At 42.0% G+C, this 23086-nt stretch overlaps 1 protein-coding gene across 1 annotated transcript in view; it reads right to left on the bottom strand.

The window, feature by feature from the left end:
• The window catches only part of LOC147111749 (mitogen-activated protein kinase kinase kinase kinase 4-like), a 536567-nt gene extending 522760 nt beyond the window's left edge, over positions 1-13807 (bottom strand). Inside the window, 2 exon segments of the mRNA XM_085998951.1 lie at positions 12638-12703; positions 13056-13807. Of these exon segments, the coding sequence (XP_085855077.1) occupies positions 12638-12703; positions 13056-13112 (123 nt within the window). The 5' untranslated portion in view covers positions 13113-13807.
• Between the last annotated feature and the right edge of the window lie 9279 nt (positions 13808-23086).

Raw genomic sequence — 23086 nt, 5'->3', positions numbered from 1 at the left:
TCAATTGGACCAACCTGCAAATGCCTAGGCATTGGATCAGGACAAGACTCAGGCAATCGCTACTCATTCAACCCCACAAAGTCTTCCTCAGCAACATCTGGTGCTCAAGTTGGGAGAGCACAGATTAGTCAAGCAAAAACCTGACATAGATATGCTTCTGTGAATACAACTAATCAGCCAACATCCCAGACTTCTCCATCACCATCACTGCACATGTCCCGTTCCACCAAAAGTGAGGACATAGTGCATAATTTACTCTGCATGTCAATTATGGGTCTCTGGCTCAAGGATAGGAAACCTTGAAAATAAATACCATGCATACTACAGAAAAATAAAAAAGTTGAGCAGTGCTACTCACTTAGCTAGACAGCATGATCTGAAGATTGTACTGCCAACAATTCAACAGAAAATGCTAGCTGTAATTTCTTAATTATGGTGCAATAATTTTCTTTAGCAATGCCTTTAGAATTTTAATGTTTGTTTTATTTACTCGATTTCTTTTTCTCCTTTCCTACTCCTTACCGGGGTATAATTCCACAATCAACAGTATTTTGCACGGGATTAGATAGTGAGTGCAAGTTATCTGGTGTCACAGCTGAGCCCAATCATGTCTTCACCACACATCCACACCTATATACTTCCAGCAGGGGATCTTTGTATTCGGAGCAGGAACCTAGGCCATTATCTCTTCCCTAACCAAGGAGCACTGCAGCGAGCTGTAGCACCTCTGCCATTGCCCAATTTGAGAACAGCTTCCTCTGCACAAGCCAGGAATCAAACCTGGAAACTTGCTCAGACACAGACCTTACCCCCTGAGCCATAAGGTATTTGCTCAGTTGCTTAACTAAGTGCACCCCTTTGTCTTCTATTCTTCCAAATAATGGTGTACTGTATCATTAAATGTCCTTCTGCTTAACTTGCCACCATTGGGCTGCTCCTTTACTCAAATCAGCTGCAAAACAATTATTAAAATTATGTTAAGTTCCTTTACATGTGATTTTTCAAGTATCCAATAACAGACCTTCTACATCCATATACATTTGTACAGAAAATTGCACTGGGCAATATACGCAGGTGAGTAATTTATGTTACACAAATCAACATTAACTCTGCCATAATGACTATTATGAGGAGAAGCATTATTGCCCCAGCAGGAACAGAATGCAAGCACTACCAACATCAGCTCTCTTGCTGGATTACTGCCATCACTGGTTTCAGTATTCAAACCTAATGATCTAATGCCAACAGAGCTATTATTAATCCTCATCAAATGTCCTCCAACATACTTTTTGGAAGAATACAAGAGAGATACCATTGCCAGTGATCAGAAACAACTGTCAGTAAATCACAATGTACTGCCCACTTAGTATTCTGCTAAACAGTATCGCGTGGATAAACATATTAATGTAAAGACATAAAACGTTTCAAAGGTTCAAATGATGCAAAACCTCAATGAAACGTTATTAGTAACCTGCACCGATATTTTATTCATTGAGATTTGAAATAACTTGTGAATTACTACCATTCGTATGTGCTTCAGACCCTTTGGAATAAGCAGCATCAACTTGAGTAAATATACATTAATGGAAAGACAATCATCCATTATGAGCTTTAGTGATGAAAGAAATGGCATGACAGTGACAACTTCATTAGTAAAAGCTCTCCTTCAAAACAGAAAATTATTATATGGTGTATGCACAGTGAATTTAACTTATTACCATTTGGCTGGCTGATTAATTCCCTCCCACAGGTCAACTGCAAAGGTCAATTGTAGCCCCAAACTGAGATCAGATAACTTAGCATACAGCAGGAAAATCAAACCTATAACCTTCTCGTCTACTTGGCTTAGCCTTGCACCATGCAGTGATAATTCAACATTGCTATTGCAATTCAATTTTTGATAGAGCTGCACTTACTTGATAATTGTTACGTAAACAGTCCACGTGGTTTCTCATCGCTTAAAAAGGGAAGTTGTTTTTGCTGCAAAGTCAGCCAAGTAAACAAAATATGTCTACAAAATCATAGTACTCTAGGCCAAAAAACTGCAATTCAGTAATAAAAATGGTTGAAAACCTATTTCATGTCCCACCTATTGTCACTATTATTTTGCCAACAGAGGGTTGCCACCAATTTAGACACTCGATATTGAAATAATATTCTACACTGAAAGATGACCAAAAAAGCAAATGACTAACATTCAAGATTACATTGGATAAGCGGATGAAGGAAAAGGGGTTGAAAGGATATGGGAACAGGGTGAGTAAATATGATTGCAATGGCAAACATTCAAAGACCGAATGGATGAGCTACAGAATTTGTTCATCCCAGTTTGGCATAAAAATATAACAAAAAAGGTGACTCAACCGTGGCTAACAAGGGAAATTAGGGATAGCATAAGATCCAAGGAGATGACATATAAATTGGCCAGAAAAAGCAATAATCCTGAGGATTGGGAGCAGTTTAGGATTCAAAGGAGGACAAAGGGATTAATTAAGAAAAGGAAAATAGAATATGAGAGTAAGCTAGCAGGGACCATAAAAACTGACTGTAAAAGCTTTTATAGATATGTGAAGAGAAAAAGATTGGTGAAGTCAAGCGTAGGTCCCTTGCAGTCAGAATCAGGGGAATTTATAATGGGGACAGGCCATTCGGTCCAAGCAGTCATTGGTATTTACCCTCCACACAAGCAACTCGTTCTAATAGAAACATAGAAGATAGGAGCAGGAGTAGGCCATTCTGCCCTTCGAGCCTGCTCTGCCATTCAATGAGATCATGGCTGATCATCCAAATTCAGTACCCTGTCCCTGCCTTCTCCCCATATCCCTTGATCCCTTTAGCCTTAAGAAATATATCCAACTCTTTCTTGAATATACTTAATGAACTGGCCTCCACTGCCCTCTGTGGCAGAGAATGCCACAGGTTCACCACTCTCTGGGTGAAGAAATTCCTCCTCATTACAGTCCTAAATGGCTTACCCCTTATCCTTAGACTATGACCCTTGGTTCTGGACTCCCCGGCCATCAGAAACATCCTTCCTGCATCTAGTCTGTCCAGGCCTGACAGAATTTTATAGGTTTCGATGAGATCCCCTCCCAATCTTCTAAACTCCAGTGAGTATAAGCCCAATTGACACAATCTCTCCTCATACGTCATTCCTGCCATCCCAGGTATCAGCCTGGTGAATCTTCGCTGCACTCCTTCTATGGCAAGAACGTCCTTCCTCAGGTAAGGCAACCAAAACTGCACACAATACTCAAGGTGTGGTCTCACCAAGGCCTTGTACAACTGCAGCAAGACATCCTTGTTCCTGTACTCGAACCCTCTTGCTACGAAGGCCAACATACCATTTGCCTTCTTAACCGCCTGCTGCACCTGCATGCTTACCTTCAGCGACTGGTGCACAAGAACACCCAGGTCTCTCTGCACTTCCCCTTCTCCCAATCTATTGCCATTCAAATAATAATCTGCCTTCCTGTTTTTGCCACCAAAGTGGATAACCGCACATTTATCCACATTATAGTGCATTTGCCATGTTTCTGCCCAATCACCCAACCTGTCCAAATCGTACTGGAGTTTCACGACCAATAGAATTTGGTACAACAGGTTTCAATAGATTTTTCCAATATCATAACTAATTCTATTTAGACACCTGTTGTACCCTAATCTGACTTTATTACGATTTAGAGAGATATCAAAATGTTTAGACGCTAGAATGAATAACATGATTCATGGTAACATCCTAGCCTCAACTCCTTTTAACAAATTATCTCAGACCATACTGGTCTACTGTTGATAGTTTAACTGCCATGTCTCCCATAGAGGAGCAATACAATACCAACACAAGCTGCATTGGCCTCATTTCTACAAACAAAAAGGCAAAAACAAAGACTTCCATCAATGTAATGTTATGTTTTATATAGATAACGATGCAGTCCTACAAGACATAGCAAAACTAACTATGCTCAAGGACAGGACAGAAATTGCTGCAGGTCTTCATTTGGACCCAAAAAGAATTGTTTACCCTTCAGGTTTTAGGCAAACAAAAATAGTCATATAGGATTCAATATTAATTCAATCGAAGTTATTGGCTATTCGTAGAAAATTGGTACTTTTATTTCAGCAAACACTCAAGTACCATTTCTAATCAGATTTTCAGTAACTTCAAACAAAAATATTGTTATCTTATTGTGCTCTAATTATCTCAGCTTGTACTTTTTTTTTTTTAAATGCACACCACCTCATTTTAACCCTCAGGCTCCTAGAATCATTTTTTGCACTTCAAATATTCACTACCGAATGTACCTCATGGAACATGAAAAGCTCAACTTCCAACTTCCATATTGCAGGTATAGTAAGAAAGTGACGTATTAATGTAATACTACAAATCATGGTTCTAAGTTATTTATGTTTATACAGAATCTCAGTGTTTACATTACATTTGTTTTTGAAACTGCACTTTGGAATGTGCAACTAACTTACTCTGCTTTATAAAATGTTCCTACTGTTCTTTCTTTTCAAAAATATTGCTGCAACTTTGTTTGACTGCCACGTCAGCATCTACACAGCTCAGAAGGCAGAGATTATTGTCCTCCCCAGTAAATGGATCAAAATAATTTCCAATAAAAATGGTGCTATGCTCCTGTAAACTGACTTAAAATTCCAATTACCTGCCAGATTTTACATGCCACTTCCAAACCCAGGCAAATTGAGTACTGCAGTATGGAATCTACTCCTGGACCTATGCCTTTTTGTGTCAGCCTGAGATCAAAGGGCCCAGTTCAGTCACATTAGACTGTAAATTTAGCACCGGATTAATTTGGTACAGTCTACTGTAAATGTTTTCACATATAATGCACATCTTTTCAACAACTTACATTTATGTAGCGCTTTTAACGTAATAAAACATCCAAAGGCACTTCACAGGAGTGTTATCCGACAGAATTTGACACCGAGCCACAAAAGGAGATATTAGGACAGGTGACCAAAAGGTCAAAGAGGTAGGTTTTAAGGAGCATCTTAAAGGAGAAGAGAGAGGGGTGGAGGGGCTTAGGGAAGGAATTCCAGAGCTTAGGGCGTAGACAACAGAAGGCACGGCGGCAAATGGCGAGACAAAGGAAATCGAGGATGCGCAAGACGACAGAATTGGAGGAACAGAGTTCTTGAGGGTTGTCGGGCTGCAAGAGGTTACAGAGATAGGGAGGAGCAAGTCCGAGGAGGAATTTGAATACAAAGGATGAGAATTTGAGAAAAAAAAGAGGCGTTGCTAAACAATGCAGGTCAGCAAGCACAGGGGTGAGGGGTGAACAGGACTTGGTGCGAATCAGGATACGGGCAGCAGAGCTTTGGATAAGCTCAAGTTTACGGAGAGTGGAATATGGGAGGCTGGCCAGAAGAGCGTTAGAATAGTCGAGTCTGGAGGTAACAAAAGCATGGATGAGGATTTCAGCGGAGACAGGTGACATTACAGAGGAGGAAGTAGGCAGCCTTGGTGATGGAGGGATATGGGATTGGAAGCTCAGCTCACCAGTGAGTCAAACCTCATTCAACCACTCGTGGAGTCAAACCTCAGGTTCCCCCATGCACAGTGATTCCAGATCAAAGGATCCCCCCCAGGCTGCCAAACTTCAGCAGCCCCATTGCAGTATCAAACTCCAGGACAGCCACCTCAGTTCTGCCACACCCCAGGGAAAAACCTCAGTGTGACTAAAACACAACACTGCCCCCTGGTGCAGCTAAACCCTATTCCCCCTCCCAGTTCTGCTACATACCAGCGATCTACCTCCAATTGATGCAGCTTACATAACATTTTGATGTGCATTCTCAGCTGTAAAATTGGTAAGAGACTATGCCCCCTAGTTCTAGACACTGCAGCCATCTACCCTGTCAATGCCCCTCAGAATCTTATGTTTCAATGAGATCACCTCTCATTCTTCTAAACTCCAGAGAGTATATGCCCAATCTACTCAATTTATCCTCACAGGACAACCCTCATCCCAGGAATCAATCTAGTGAACCTTCGTTGCACCACCTCTAAGGCAAGTGTATCCTTCCTCAGATAAGGAAACTGAAACTGTGCACAGTACTCCAGGTGTGGTCTCACCAAAGCCCTGTACAACTGTAGCAAGACTTCCTTACTCTTGTACTCCAACCCCCTTACAATAAAGGCCAACATGCCATTTGCCTTCCTAATTGCTTGCTGTACCTGCATGCTAACTTTCTGTGTTTCCTGTACGAGGACACCTAAATCTCTCTGAACACCAACATTTAATAGTTTCTCACCATTTAAAAATATTCTGTTTTTCTATTCTTCCGACCAAAGTGAATAATCTCACATTTCCCTACATCATACTCCATAGAGTCATAGAGTCATAGAGTAATACAGCACGGATAGAGGCCCTTCGGCCCATCGTGTCCGCGCCGGCCATCAAGCCCTGTCTAATCTAATCCCATATTCCAGCATTTGGCCCGTAGCCTTGTATGCTATGGCATTTCAAGTGCACATCCAAATGCTTCTTAAATGTTGTGAGGGTTTCTGCCTCCACAACCCTTTCAGGCAGTGAGTTCCAGACTCCAACCACCCTCTGGGTGAAAAAGTTCTTTCTCAAATCCCCTCTAAACCTCCCGCCCTTTACCTTGAATCTATGCCCCCTAGTTATTGACCCCTCTACTAAGGGAAAAAGCTCCTCAGCATCCATCCTATCTATGCCCCTCATAATTTTGTACACCTCAATCATGTCCCCCCTCAGCCTCCTCAGCTCCAAGGAAAACAAACCCAACCTGCCCAGTCTCTCTTCATAGCTGAAGCGCTCCAGCCCTGGTAACATCCTGGTGAACCTCCTCTGCACCCTCTCTAACGCGATCACATCCTTCCTGTAGTGTGGCGACCAGAACTGCACACAATATTCCAGCTGTGGCCTAACCAGTGTTTTATACAGCTCCATCATAACCTCCTTGCTCTTATATTCAATGCCTCGGCTAATGAAGGCAAGTATCCCATATGCCTTTTTTACCACCTTATCCACTTGTTCCGCCGCCTTCAGGGATCTGTGTACTTGCACACCCAGATCCCTCTGACCCTCCGTCTTGCCTAGGGTCTTTCCATTCATTGTGTATTCCTTTGCCTTGTTAGTCCCCCCAAAGTGCATCACCTCGCACTTTTCCGGGTTAAATTCCATTTGCCACTGTTCCGCCCATCTGACCAACCCATCTATATCGTCCTGCAGACTGAGGCTACCCTCCTCGCTATTCACCACCCTACCAATTTTTGTATCATCCGCGAACTTACTGATCATACCCTTTACATTCATATCCAAGTCATTAATGTAGACCACAAACAGCAAGGGACCCAGCACCGATCCCTGTGGTACCCCACTGGCCACAGGCTTCCAGTCACAAAAACAACCTTCGACCATCACCCTCTGCCTTCTGCCACTAAGCCAGTTTTGTATCCAATGTGCCAAGGCACCCTGGATTCCATGGGCTCTTACCTTCTTGACCAGTCTCCTGTGCGGGACTTTATCGAAGGCCTTACTGAAATCCATGTATACCACATCCACTGCGTTACCCTCATCCACACACCTAGTCACCCCCTCAAAAAATTCAATCAAATTAGTCAGACATGATCTTCCCTTGACAAAGCCATGTTGACTATCCCTGATTAATCCTTGCCTCTCCAAGTGGAGACAAATTTTGTCCCTCAGGATTTTTTCCAATAATTTTCCTACCACTGATGTTAGGCTCACTGGCCTGTAGTTCCCCGGTTTTTCCCTACTACCCTTCTTGAATAATGGTACTACATTAGCGGTTCTCCAGTCCTCTGGCACATCCCCTGTGGCCAGAGAGGTCCTGAATATATGTGTTAGAGCCCCCGCAATCTCCTCCTTTGCCTCACACAGCAGCCTGGGATACATTTCCCATCTGCCACCTTATTGCCTACTCACTCAACTATATCCCTTTGCAGCTCTATGTCCTCCTCACAGCTTACTTTTCCCACCTAGCTTTGTAGTCAGCAAACTTGGATACATTACACTCGGTCCCTTCATCGAAGTCATTAACATAGAAATCCAAATATATTATATCCACTGGTTCCTCTTTATCTACCCTATTCGTTACATCCTCAAAACAGTCTAATAAATTTGTTAAACACTATTTTCCTTTCATAAAACCATGTTGGCTCTGCCTAATCATATGATGATTTTCTAAATGCCATTACCACTTCCTTAATAATGGATTCCAGCATTTTCCTCACGACTGCTGTCAGGCTAACTGACCTATAGTTCCCCATTTTATCTCTCCCTCCTTTCTTGAATAGCAGGGTTACATTTGCTACCCTCCAATCCGCTGGGACCGTTCCAGAATCTAGGGAATTTTGGAAGATCACAACCAAAGTATCTACTATCTCTGCAGCCACCTCCTTTAGAACTCTCGGATGTCGGCCATCAGGTCCAGGGGATTTGTTAGCTTTTAGTCTCATTAGTTTATTAAGTTTTTTTTTTCTCTACTGATCTTAATTACTTTAAGTTCTTCACTCACATAAGCTGCTTGGTTCCCCACTATTTTTGGTATGCTTTTTGTGTCTTCTACTGTGAAGACAGATACAAAATATTTCTTTAAAGTCTTTGCCATTTCCTATTCCCCAGTATAATTTCACCTGTCTCAGCCTCTAAGGGCTAATGCTTACTTTTGCTACTCTTCCTTTTTACAACTCTACTTTCTTACAACCATTTTTTATATTTTTTGCAATTTACCCTCATTTATTTTCTCCCTTATCAATTTTTTCATCTTCCTTTGCGGGTTTCTAAAGCTCTCCCAATCCTCAGTCTTACTGCAGGTTATTAATCCCTTATCCGAAACCCTTGGGGCCAGATGGGTTTCGGAATTCGGAATTTTTCGGATTTCAGAACGGTAGGGGTATCTGCAGCTCTGACATTTTCAGTGAAATTAAACTCAAAAATCACAAAAAATATCAGAGAGCAGCAGACGCACATGTGACTGGTAGCAGCGCCAAGACACAACTGACGCCACACACCTGCGTGGGTCAAGCATCGGCCGCGTCGGGTCATATTTGGCGCCACTCGGGTCATGTCGTGCACACCTCAGTTTTCAGAGCTTTTCGAATTTCAGAATTGCGGATAAGGGATTGTGGACCTGTACTATTCTTCAATACATTATAAACCTCTTCTTTTAATCTAATACTATTCTTAACTGCTTTAGTTAGCCACGGATGGATCACTTTTCCTATGGAGATTTAATTTCTCAATGGAATGTATAGTCGTTGAGAATTTTGGAATATTTCTTTACATGTTTGCCACTGCTTATCTACCGTCACACCCTTTTATACACATACGATGTAAAAAAAAAAAGGACCGAGCAAGAGTCAAGATTATTTCCTACATTTTAATCTTTCTATAACTTGACTTTTCCTTTCGTCCTGGCACTATTAATTTAAATTATTTAAATACCTAGCTTTTAACAATAAACATTTAGTTATATTAGAGATGGGATTGCATCACACCATTACAGTAGTTACATGCATGAACACAAGTGTAACTGAACGCATTAAGTTTAGCCACTCAAGTAACCCTCAATCCTTTGAAAACAACATATCACTTTATTTGCACTATACTTGTTCTGATCAACTTAAAAATAGATACATCGAATACAGATATATTTGCACCCTTCTAAATACAACTTACAATATTTATAAATGTTCCAAATTTTAATAATGTAATGACTCAAAGCACTAGAAAATTGAATTTCTGAATCAGCATATCGGTCATACCCTTTCATGGGCAGCACAATACTGTTTTCAACTGTCCTCTTTCAGCATTCAGTAACACAGCTGCAACCATATACAATACCAATTTCATTTTAACAACTGAAAATTATAGGCAAAGTAAAATAGAAAATTTATACTTCACATTTTCACAGGAAAGGGTTAAAGAGTTTAGTTGACCTTCATAAACCACTCAATGTGCTCTTACAGTACAGCATTGTAACTCAGTCCAAAGCATCTACTACTTTCTATTCAACGTGTACTTTTCCTTATTAAAAAACTTAGCTATAGACAATTTTGCAGGGCTTCCCATTAGTCTACTAAATATAGAATTGTCAATTAAATTATATCCAGTTTATACAATAAAGTAGGGGGTCAAAACTTTCACTGGTCCCCTGACGTCCAAGACCCATTTTAGTTCAGAAAGACCAACAGAAAATATTCCATCATAGTTTGGCAGACCAGTGCATGCAGACTCAAAAGATAATGCTATTTTCAAAATTGACACATAATTTGTGGCCAAGATAAAATATTACACTGCAGAATCATTGTAAAAGGGAAATGGAAGAAATAAAAAACTTGAGGCATCCAATATTTAAAAAACACAAGTCTATGGCACAAGACTTCAAAGCACAAACTTCTTTTGTACTGAACAATTCCTCAGGTAACCTGCACAATGGCATTCAATAGGAATATTTCTCCAGTTAATTTTTCTAAAGTTACAATCGACTTCCGTAGAGAATGGAGTTGGGAGTCAAGTTAGCCCTTCCTAGTGTACTGCAACTTCAATATGAATTTAAAACTGAAGTAAATGTGCACCTTAAACAGAAAAATAGACTGTCCAGTGTGGTACTAAACCACAATGACTAGTCAGGTCTCAGGCTCAATTCCCAGTCTGTACTGAATTAACCAGCCTCATACAGGCCTGGGTGTTACAGTCGGGCTCACCAACTCTGCACTTAAGAAGGTGGAGAAAAATCATTCAAGGTTGCTGATATTGCTTCTTTTCAGTGGTGCCCTCCTGGAAGGTGCATGTGGAGATAGGCGAGGACAGAGATCAGACTCTGCTGCGATTCCCTCCACAATAAAGTTGACTATTAATACTCACTGGCTAGGTTCAGACGTGAGGTATTACATGGCTGTCAGCACCCATGGAACCACACACCAGCAGAAGTCAATGGCTTCAGATGAAAAGAAAATTAGGGGAAAATATTTTAAAAACCAAAGCTTAAAAGTTCATGCACTGTGTTCTATCACTTAAAAGTCTGAATAAATATAAACATAGATTGTGTAAAGAAAAAGGATTCAAGTGAAATCAGTGACCTTTGAGGAAGTGGAACAAATATGGGATGAAATTAAATTAAATGATTTATTAGGCGCTCTTCAATTAGCGTATCACACCAGAAACCTTGCTTCTGCATTTATATAACTTTCTATCTATAACAGGCACAGGGTGTGTCACAAGCATCATTTCAAATTTTGATGAGCACTACAAATTCCATAGGTACTGTGTAATTTGTAACACAATCAATCATGAAGATATTGCAAAATATCTGAAAACTGCAAATTTGTAGAACTGTCAATGTATAGCAAAAAGTAAAACTTACATAAAATATGTTGCAATTGACATGGAGGAATTAAAAGTGCCATAATTGCAATACACATAAACAATGTATTAATTTAAAGACACACGGTAATCCTCCTCCTCTGCAACCCTCCCAAAAAAGTTCTTTTTCAACAATCTGTATAAATCCAACAATAGAAAAATCTTTTAGAATTGCAAAAAAAACAAGTTTTGGAGAGCAACTGCTTAAAATTCATTGAGAATGTCTCTCATGTACACTTCTGAATAGAAATGAATACCAAGTGGCCGAGACATCCAATACAACTAAAATAAAACCTTTTATGTTTCAAACAAACAAGACTGTTACGTAAAAAAAAAAAAGCCACCTTTTCACTCAAACAGTCCAGTGTAATAAATCTTTTCACATTAGATTTGGCATTAAGTTTGTACACAGTGAATCTGATTAGCATTAAACAAGAAGCTTTAACAAACCCTCATTCCTCTACTTCCCTTCCCTCTTTTCATTTTCTGTAAAAATTACATTATGCAGCTTTGGTAGGATGGTAAAAAGAATAAATTATAAAGTCTTGTTTCCATAACAACTTATCAAAGTATACAAGGCAAACATTTAAAAAAAATTCTGTGCACCCCACTTTCCTTATGGCTTGAGCTGTGGTGGCAGTGGCCCAATAGAGTGAAGTAATTGGTGCAAGCATGGACAATCAACAAAGACTTGCTCGTTTCAAGTGATCCAGCTGGCTTGTGCGCCCAGATCAACGCGAGCACGCAGTGGAAGTAGCTAGAACCACTGCTGTTTGAAGAATATGAGGGAAAAAATGGATCACTGAACTCAGCCACATCAGGTACCACGTTGGAAACCCAGGAATAGTGAAACAAAGATTTCCTCTTATGTGGGAACTGTCCATAACACTTGAGTGATGCTTCAATTTAGCGTTACTAGTGAACATGTTGATCACATATTGGCCTGAGAGTTTGTTCAAAACTAACATGTCACCAACATCTCAATCCAGCTGTAACAGCATTGAGAATAGCATGCATTTCACACTTCAAATTCTGTTCACAGCCTTTTTGGGCTTCTCCAGTTTTATGTTTGTGTCCTTGTCTAGATACATCACCCTTGAAATTGGAATAATTGCCAAATACAAATCAATTAAAGAAATAGAATCTAGATTTCACAATTTATAAAATGTGATTCAGTTGGAATATGGTTACGACTGCTGCACACATAGGAAATAACCATTGGAAAGGGGCACAGAAATTAAAGAAATTACACAAACCTTATACACTTGTCCATATGTGCCATTTCCGACCACTTCAACCAATTCAAATATGCCCGCTGGGTCCTGAAAAGAATATATATATATATATATTTGAAATGTAATTATTATATTGTTGTAAATCCCAAATCTGATCTAGCCGGATGATGGTGAAATGCAGCTGTTGCGCCCTATTTCCATGCACATGCCAATACATGCACAAACAAAGAAAGCTCTCAACTGTTCCTGTTCTTCCCATCAAAGCCCAACTGTAAAAAAAATCCTGACAACTGACTGATTTTTAACACAACAACCTTACTCCCCTGTGCAAATGAATCTGAAAGCTTGAATACATTTGTTCGTTGTTTGTGTCTAGAGAGTTCGCATTGTCTTTTTATAAAACTGGTTTTTTCTCCTTCAAAGCCAAGCCTATACTCACCCGCAAAGAGGAGAGATCTATCTCCACCAGACTTTTAGCAGGAGAGTCGTTCGCCATTTTCGTTAAATTTATGGCAAATTTTCTTCTTTACTGTCCTTTTCGGGTGGGATTCGTGCATTTAGGAGTGCATACGAGCTTTGGGAAGTTCCTTCCTTCTCTTCTTTATACCATGTTCAGGTGGCGGTGGCAGCGGCAGCTGCTCCCAGTTCTCCCTCCCTGAGACACACAAACACAGGAAACCGCTCCGCTCACTGTCTCTGACTGACTTGCACGAGAGCGAGTCTCCGCTCTGCACCGCGCGCCTCCGCCCCGGGAGGCACGCGACCGGACGCAGAAGCGAGCGCGCGCCGCACCCAGGTGGCGAGCTGGCACGGGATGGGACGAGCCGGTCCTGATCGGCGGTCAGGGTGCGGCATCGACAGCACGGCCACTGCTGTCCTTCCTCCAGTCTGAGCACATGCGCCGCGAGCGAGCACGCAAACCTCCCAGTCACCGGGACACATCGGTCAATGCACGGACTCTTTTATTCTGACTGCCGGGTTTCACCCGCTGCAAACTGACACTGAGCAACTTCTACCAACTATGGTTCCAATGGAAACAAAGACGTCCGATGTGCGCGCGCCTCGTGTGCGCGCAGACAAACTCGTGCAACGCGTCAAGCGCGCGCCAGCGGAAAACACGCAAGCTTTTGGCTTCTGGGTAACATCATACTGCTGTTCTCCACCCCGACACACCGTTGAGAAAGAGAGACTCTCCGCAAAGCCAGACAAAAAGGTCATTCATTCATCATATTCATAAAGGGGTGTGGTGACGGATGAAAAACAGGAGTTCGCCAAACTTTCCGATACATTTAGTATTGACATAAACAAGTATTTGTAAATATAACGCGAGCGTAAGAAGCTATGTATGAATACTTAAGTAAAATAGGAGTTCGTTCGGTCAATAACTCAATAAAATGTAAACATCGAAAGGAAAGGAAATGTATCCACAGTAACATCTGTGACAAACCCCAGGTCGTATCAATAAGTATCTTGTAATGTGTATCGTACATCGGCAATCTCGAAGTACACATTTGTTAGTCGCTACATGGTAAGCAATTAACGAAGCACAAAAACGTTATAGGCGTTTTTGGAAAACAGTAATCCTTTCAGTAAAACATGTGGAAAATGGCAATTGTGGTTTGATACATTGTAAGCAACTGCAAGAAATATCATGGGACAAGAACAACTGCGAGATCATTAGCAAACAATACATACATTCAGTGCCATGCGCAGAATTTTAGTGAACATCTGTTAATTTAAATAGAAAATTACAATGCAAAGATTGCAAGTCAGTGTCAGAACTGCAAAACAGTTTTTTTTGTACAGTTCACACACGAGGATGTAAGGGATATTTTGAAATTCTAAAGTGAGACTAATGAAACTTTTTAAAGTTTCAGCAGCCAATGCACACCGCGTACATTTATGAGCGCCAACAACACGTACATTGCAAGTTCAACGCTGAATTGCTTCGAGATAATAATATTCCATATTCTAGTGCGTTACATTTGGTTGGGGCGCTAAGCGTAAAATTGCGACGACTGATACTCGGCTCATTATTTTAAGGTAAGATTGTCGTTCACAAGTTATGGCTGCAACATGCGAAGTTGACAAATAAAAATGATACATTCAATGAAAACCAGCATTTCACCAAACGTCAACGTGAAAACATCAGTAATTAATCGCACTATAATGCAAAAGGAATTGCTTCATGCATCAGCCTTATGAAATATTTGCTGGGACTATACAATGCAGAGATGCGATCATTTCTTGAAACCCAAAGGGAAGGTAGCATTCTGTCACCGTTCATCAAAAACACATTTAAAAGCTCTTTGTTTTACAGTTACAAGTTATACATGCCAGAATGTTTACTTGAATGGCAGATATTAAATGTCGCAAGTAGCTGTAATGTGCGTTATTATATAGATATGTATATGAATCTCTGCTGGGAAAGAATCGGAACTTGCCACCAACATACTTACAAGACCTGCAGTTGAAGACGAGTCTTACAGCACCTGCAGTGAAACGGCTAATAAAAGTAATGAACTACACGTGAGAAGGCCAACCAAATATTGAAAAAGTATCTCAAATGGCTAAACCCGATGAGCAATGTTACAAAAAGGTGCTGGAGTGGCATACGAAATGGAGAGGGGGGAAACTTCACCTGGGGCACAATTCCAAGGAAACATTCTAAGGTAAATCTGGAGAGTGAGGTACAGCAATGGGGCATCACCTACCATGGCGTACAAAGATTCATTTATTTCCTTATGAACTTCTGTGCACTTTCAGGTAAGGATTTTAATGCTCTGGAATTGAATGCTTTTCCATATTCAACTTTCAAGCATTTTCAAATGAGCTAGAATACAATTGGATACAGGGTACAACTCCTTCACCCCAAAATGGGACTTAATCCCAGTCCCAGAAAGGTACCTTTTACTATACCAATGTGATTGTTTTACACTTCCCACAATAATCATTCCTATTTTGTCTCTGAGATTGACAATTAATTTGAAATTTGGCTCTACTTTGGGAGTTTTTTGGGGGAGGGGCTCACATTCACTTGGAATTGGATTGGGACTGCCCAAATTAATTTGTTTTTGAATCCTGAATGCCACTTCATCTGGAATCACCGAGCTCATCACAGCACAAGAATTGAACCTGGGACCTTCGGGTTTGTATGGTTCAATTATGCACATCCTTTAACAATGAGCCATTATGGGAAAGCCTCAACTGTGTATAGTATGACTATATTGTAACAGTAAAATGTGAAAGATGTTCCAAATGCAATTTCTATAGTGATTATGAAAGTTATTGCTATTGAGTTAATTAATGCTTAGAAAGTAGTGAGTAGCACCCCCAAAATTTCCTGGCACATGGGGTAAGTCTGTATTCATTAAATCACCCCAGTAACCTTTCCCCCAGATTTTCCTACTTCCTGTTAAGTTATGAAGATGGTTCCATGGCCCTAGCAGTCTTTGAAACATAGAAGATAGGAGCAGGAGTAGGCCATTCGGCCCCTCGAGCCTGTTCTGCCATTTAATGAGATCATGGCTGATCATCCAAATTCAGTACCCTGTCCCTGCTTTCTAATGAGTACCATTAGACAGTGAGTATCTGTAGGTTATTTGAACATGAGGCACATTGTAACTAAGCTCAACATTGTCTTCATTTGATGATGCACACACACATTACAAAGGGATCACTGGATAACTTCTATGAACAAGATATCAGGCTTATTTGTTCCCTTCATTAGCCTGGGGGCTCCAAGGCTACCTTATAATGTCTCATGTAGTTTATGGCTAAGATCAGCTGTCTCTGGACAGACTAGGATAAATGTTTGCTCCTTCCCAGCCTGTATGGATTGATAACATAATATGAGACAGCAGTGTCATTTTAAAAACTGGTTTGCTGTTTGGTTTGACATCTTTTCGAGGAGTTCATAAAATTAAATCTCTGAATTTGAGTAAAATAACGGTATATCACAGATAGTAAAAGTTCATGGGGAAATAAATACCGTGATGTCAGATTAAAGGCACAGCTCATGAGTTTTTTTCTCAAAGTATCTGTTTTTTCTGTGGATCATATTTATACTGCATGTTACCAAAATGTTTTTTTTTGGCTATGGGGCAACTGTCCTTCTGATAATCCTTTTAAGTATGGGAAATTACTAGCTTCTGCCCTTGGCAGCATTGCTAAGATCATATACTGAGTTGTGTAGAGTAATTGCTTTTAAAAAAAGAAGCAAAGTTTTGTGCTAATTAATGTGAGGGATGTTAAGTACTGGGGTTGAACCTTTGCCTGTTTCAGACACCCAGGGCTGGATTTTAATTCAGGTGCAGGCTTCGGTCGTGCAATCCGCATTTCGTGTTATCCACCCAAATCTAAATCAATGTGGGAGATTGATGCGATTTTAAGTTAATTGGCCAATTGAGTTCCAACGTGTGGGAACCCGTGGCAAATGAGTTTTTCCAGTCTGAAAGTCGCCTCCGATGATGTCATCATTGCTGCTGCATTAAAGGTCTGCAACAAGCCTTGCTTCTTCTGCAGACTGACAACCTTTTGGCCTTTCATGCTACAGGGACCTGGAGGCAGAATGACCAGCAAGAAACTTAGGTCTGCTCCCAGGTTTGATGACGTTGCCTTCCAGGCTTTAGTTGAGGGAGCAAGAGCTCATAAAGAGGTGCTCTTCCCACCTTCACAGAAGAAGAAGCCTCCCCAGCAGACCAAGGCTGTGTGGATCCAGGTGGCAGAGGAGGTCAACTCATTATCAGTAACCCGCAGAACCTGGATTCAGTGCAGGAAGACATTTCATGACCTTCTGCACACTGGAAAAGTGAGTATGACTTTCCCATCACCCTCAATCTGATCCCCATTGCCTTTCCTCACCAGCACTCAGCTTTAGCAATCTCTTCCTCCACATCCCACTTGACACTGACATCCCTGCACCCTTACCCATTCCCTCTCTATGGTCACATTCACCTGACTATTTGACTATGTAGCCTTCACACTCCCTATCACTGTGATGCTATGAAAACAACTGACAACACATAGGGAGGGCCCTTGGTCTTGCCACCTCACTCCATCTTTGTCTCCTTCTAAGTATCTATGCTATGGAATCTCTACACTCACTCCTTCATTCTCACTCAACCTCCACTTGTCTCCCTCATTGCAGGAAAAGAGCACACAATAAGCGAGAAAGAGTGAGGATAGGAGGAGGGCCATCCTCAGTAGCCCACCTCACCCCCAGTGCTGGAACTCCAGGAATAGATGCAGGAGTCTCTGGCAGGTTTTGTCTCCAGGGTCGCTGCGAGTGTGGAGCGAATGGAGGAGTCCATAGTGAACATGAGCAGAGCCTTTGTGGAGTCATTGGCGCATGAATGCATCACCATGGAAAGGATGGCAACCTGGGAGGAGGCGGTCCTGGAGATCGTAGGAGTGGAGGAAGATGCGCAAGTGGGGGACGGACAGGGGGGTGCATCACAGCAAGCTGGTGACAGAATAGTTTTCCATCTAATTCACATTGCACGAGTCGTTGATAATGATTCTGAAGCTCTAACAGATGGACTTATGATCATCTGCAATGTGCATGTAACCTTGGCATCACATCTCTGACTCCTTTATTCCCTCACAGGACCATCGCAAGCACCCGTCCCCACTAGCCAGGAGGAAGAGCATGAGCCTCGAGAGTCCTCAGAGGAAGCTGCAACCTCTGAGGGCATGGCATCAGCAGAATTCAGCGCACCCAGCACCAGCGCAGACACTCACTCCTCAGTGTGACCTTCGGGACATAGAGTAGTGTTGTCACCTGGTGTATCACAGCTCACAAGTGAGCATCAGCAGATTGTGGAGAGTCCTAGTCGGAGGGCACAGGACTCTGCCAGCTCAGCTCAGCTGCATGTCAACCCTCTGCCTCTGGGTCCATCCATAAGATCAGCGGTGCTGGAACTCCAGGAACAGATGCAGGAGTCTCTGGCAGGTTTTGTCTTCAGGGTCGCTGCGAGTGTGGAGCGAATGGAGGAGTCCATAGTGAACATGAGCAGAGCCTTTGTGGAGTCATTGGCGCATGAACGCATCACCATGGAAAGGATGGCAACCTCCATGGAGGTGATAAGTCGCCAGAGTGCAGAAAACATGATGAGTGTTCAGAATAGAATGACATCTCTGTTCAATAGATGACCATCGCTCCTCCAGAGAAACCAGACCTTCATGGAAGTCCTTCTGAGTAGGACTGCCAGTGCAGATACGGGTCCCCATGGCCCCCCTGATGTGCAGCAAGGTGCTCTCAAACCACTTGCAAGCACTGAGGGGGACCTGACCCATGAGAGGGAAGTTGGTGGCAGACATCAAGGAAGTGGGGGCTCCTCTCCAAGCGCTCACACTTCCATGCCACTGCAGAGCCCTCCGTCAGAGCCCCACCAGAGTCCACACCCAACTGAGATCGGCGTTTCAACCCCTGCACAGCCGCAGGAGCAGCAGACTGTTGCAGAGCCCTCACAGGTTCGCAACCCTAGAGGACGCCCGCCAAAGGTGTCGAGACAGGAGCAGCAGGAAAGTGAGCAAGGGGCCTCCACATCTGCTGAAGCCACAGGGGAAGCACCACGTAGGAGCACGCGTAAGAGAAAGATACTGCACGGGTAGTCACTTGGGTGAAATTTGATGTTTTCTGTGAAAAAGCCTTCAGATGAATAATGTAAATAAAATATCTGATGGCTACTGATGTGGTTGTGGCGTGTGTCATTTCGCGAATGGGACTTTCACATTGAGGGCTTAGGATTACTTGCAATTGTCAGTATGGTGGTCAAATTGCTAGGAATCCGCTGGTCCTTGGCCATTGTCGATGCTCAGGCAAGAAGCTGCGAGGCAAAAGTGGTTGATTGGCTAGGCTAAGCAAATCTGGCCAAGATGAGTGCATTCCTTGCATCCCGAGCAGCAATGTTCTCGCATACTGCTGCCGCTGGTTGATGGGCCTCTGCAAGTTGTTCATTTTCGCTCTCCTCCTCCTCATCATCATCATCTGAGGAGGATATGTGACGAGCCATTTGGTCCTCAGGAATCTGCAAGCCACGACGCTGTGCCACGACTCTGGAGACCCTGGCTGCTGAGTACTGCAGGGCTCCACCTGATCTATCCAGGCACCTGAAGCGCATCTTCAGCAAACCAATGCTTGTACTCAAATTCTCTTGTTATAAAGGCCAACATCCCATTTGCTTTCCTAATTGTTTGCTGTACCTGCATGTTAACTTTCAGTGATTCGTGTACAAGGACACCCAGGTCCCTCTGAACACCAATATTTCCCAATCTCTCACCATTTAAAAAATACTCTGCTTTTCTATTTTTCCTACCAAAATGGATAACTTCACATTTCTCCACATTATATTCCATTTGCCATGTTCTTGCCCACTCACTTAGCCTGTCTATATCTCCTTGAAGCCTCCTTGCATCCTCCTCACAACTTACATTCCCACCCAGCTTTGTATCATCAGCAAACTTGGATATATTACATTTGCTCCCCTCATCCAAATCATTGATGTAGATTGTGAATAGCTGAGACCTAAACACTGATCCTTGCGGTACCCAACTAGTTACAGCCTGCCAACCCGAAAATGACCCATTTATTCCTAATCTCTGTTTTCTGTCCGTTAACCAATCCTCAATCCATGCTCGTATATTACCCCCAATCCCATGAGCCCTAATTTTGTTTAATAACCTCTTGTGTGGCACCTTATCAAATGCCTTCTGAAAATCCAAATACACTACATCCCCCTTATCTATTCTGCTAGTTACAGCCTCAAAAAACTCTAAAACAGATTTGTCAAACACAATTCACAGGAACATGGGAACAGGAGTAGGCCATTTAGTCCCTCGAGTCTGTTCCGCCATTCAGTGAGATCATGGCTGATCTGTGACCTAACTCCATTTATAATATGTATATATATATATCTAATTATAGATATGATGCAAGTAGTAGTTATGAATACTGATGTGGGAATATATGAGAATTGTAGAATGTACAGATATAAAGAAATGCAGGATGCTGAAAATATTTTGTCTGCACAAAATATAGAGAAGTGGATATTTTGGGGGGAAAAATTACATTCATCAAAGTGAAGTTAAGTTGTACATAGGAAATAGAAGAAAAGATTATTTATATGTCAATGATGCATAAACATTGGCCCAGAAATTCGGGTCTCCACGGGTGAGTACGCATAGGGTACTCACCCGCAAGCCCAATGGAAGTGCCAGTTTCGTGCATGTACTGCGCATGCGCGGGAAACCGGCACGTCAGTTCCCCTGAAAGAAGGGGTTAAGAGGTGGAACGCGTGCGCAGGAGAGGCAGCGCGTGCGCATCGAACTTACGTTTTTTTTGCAGGTTTTCCCGGGAGGTTAAGTCTCCAGAAGTTAGACATGTAAAAAGCAGTCGCAAGGCCTGCTTTTTACAAGGTAAGTGGTGAATTAATTAAAATGTAAACATTTTTTTCACAGGTTTATTATTTTTAAATGCTTTAAAGAAAGGTACGTTTATTTTTAGCCCCGTTAGAAAATAAAATTATTTTTTTCAAAAATTTAAATTATTGTTTAAAAGTTATTTCATGTAATTTATAGTTTATTTTTTAAATGTGTGTTTTTTTTTAAATTTATTTGAAGATTTAGTGATGTTTTGGGGCTTATAATATTTATAGGTTTGACAGGTCCTGTCAAACTTATGAATGAAGCATTCCCTGCTACCATTGGCTCTCCATGGCCCACGTGATCCCAGGGGATGAATCAAACTAACTGCATCCCTGGGATACGCAAGCACTGCGTGCCGGCAGTTGGAGGAGGCCCAGGATTGCAATTCCACGGGGGCCCACAGCTCAACGGCCGTCGCGCAAGGTAAGTGCAGGTCGGAGGCTTGCACCCGTGGGAAGCCTCCGACCCAAATTTCTGGGCCATTGTAAAGAAGTATGTGGTATGATGTATGGATAACTGCACTTTTATATGAATAACTGCTTTGGTAAAAAATAGTTTAATTATTTCCTTTTAGTCACAAAATGGTCCTTCTAATTATAGCCTTGAGTTTTGATAATATAGGTAAACAAGTAAGGACTTCCAGAGTGTAATTGCTTGTGTGACAAAATACTGGAACATCAGTATCCTAGTCAACATAAACCCAGTGCAGTCAAAATGAGTGAGGCAAACTGTTTAAAGCTGAATCACTCTGGATTTGATCTAGTTGTTGGAATTAAGTCATTTTTTAAAACTACAGCCTTTCTTTTCTCTCTGCATACCTTCTGAATTTAGCCTGCAGGAGTATTATTTTGATGTTAAACCTGGGAGGCTGGATTTTCCATGGGGCCATGGTCACTGTCAGAATTTTGGAGGGGTACTTCTGGTTGTCCAATGTCATAAGCACTGACCCCACTGCAATTTTTGGGGCCTGTGTGATTTGCATAATTCAGGCAAGCTCCAGGTGTTGAAAGCTCCTGTCATTGAGAGCTTGCTTGGAAAATCCTGCAGCAGCTTAAATGCGCCACAACACCAATTTTTGGTTGAGCCAAAGCAATTTCCCCATCTGAGAGTATGAGAGAGGACTGCTGCATGTCACAGAGATTGCTTTGTGGATGCCAGTGTTGATGTGCTGTTTCAGCAGCAAAGCTCTGACAAAAGAAGGAGCCAAAGGAGAGTTACAGCAGGTAAGTGGAAGGAGGTGGCTAGTCAGTGTAATTTCCAACATTAGACGTGTGGCCACTCAGTGCTACAAAAAGTTTAATGACCTTACCAGGTCAGGCAAGTAAAGGGAGCCAGCCACACATTTCAAGAATGTGCTCTACTGGGCATGTTTGCCACTTATAGTTATTTTCCCCTCATTGTGTTAAGATGCTTGAATAGCTTACTGTTAGTGCAAACAAGTGAATGCAGTGCTCTTTCTACCCCAAGGCTTCATCTGGAAGTATTCCTTTACTCACAGCCATAAATGCATTCATCCCACAAAATGTTTCATATAGAAACAAATTCCTTGTTCAGTCACCCATCATAACAGCCATTATGCACCACTTAGCAGATTCTTTTTATTCTCTTTCATCTTCTTTCAAGGGAAAGAGGAGGGAGGAGAGGAAAGAAGGGGAGGGAGAGAGGAAAATGAGAGGAGAGGAGGGACAGGGGAAAAGCAGAAGAGGAAAGAGAGGAGGAGACAAAGAGAGGAAGGAGGTAGAGAAGGAGACTCTTCTCACTGTGAAAGCTGTTCATTCATGTATCTTACGTAAAATGAACCAGTGGTTAACTTGAAGCTGTGTCTGTTTCAACAGAGTTGATTTCCGTCCACCTTCCATTAAGAAAGGAGAATGTACATTGTGGCACTTCACGTGTCAGCCTTGGCTCAATGGTAGCATTCTTCCCTCTAAATCAGAAGGCTGTGAATTCAAGCCCCCCTCTTGCGATTTGAGTGTATAATTGAGGCTATTGCAGTGTAGTACTGATGGAGTGCTGCATAGTCAGAGGTGCATTCTCTTGGAT

The sequence above is a fragment of the Somniosus microcephalus genome, chromosome 10 (assembly GCF_052327205.1).
Source record: "Somniosus microcephalus isolate GS21.2 chromosome 10, FLI_Smic_1.0, whole genome shotgun sequence".
NCBI classification, from domain to species: Eukaryota; Metazoa; Chordata; class Chondrichthyes; order Squaliformes; family Somniosidae; genus Somniosus; species Somniosus microcephalus.
This window is presented reverse-complemented; position numbering and strand designations above follow the sequence as displayed.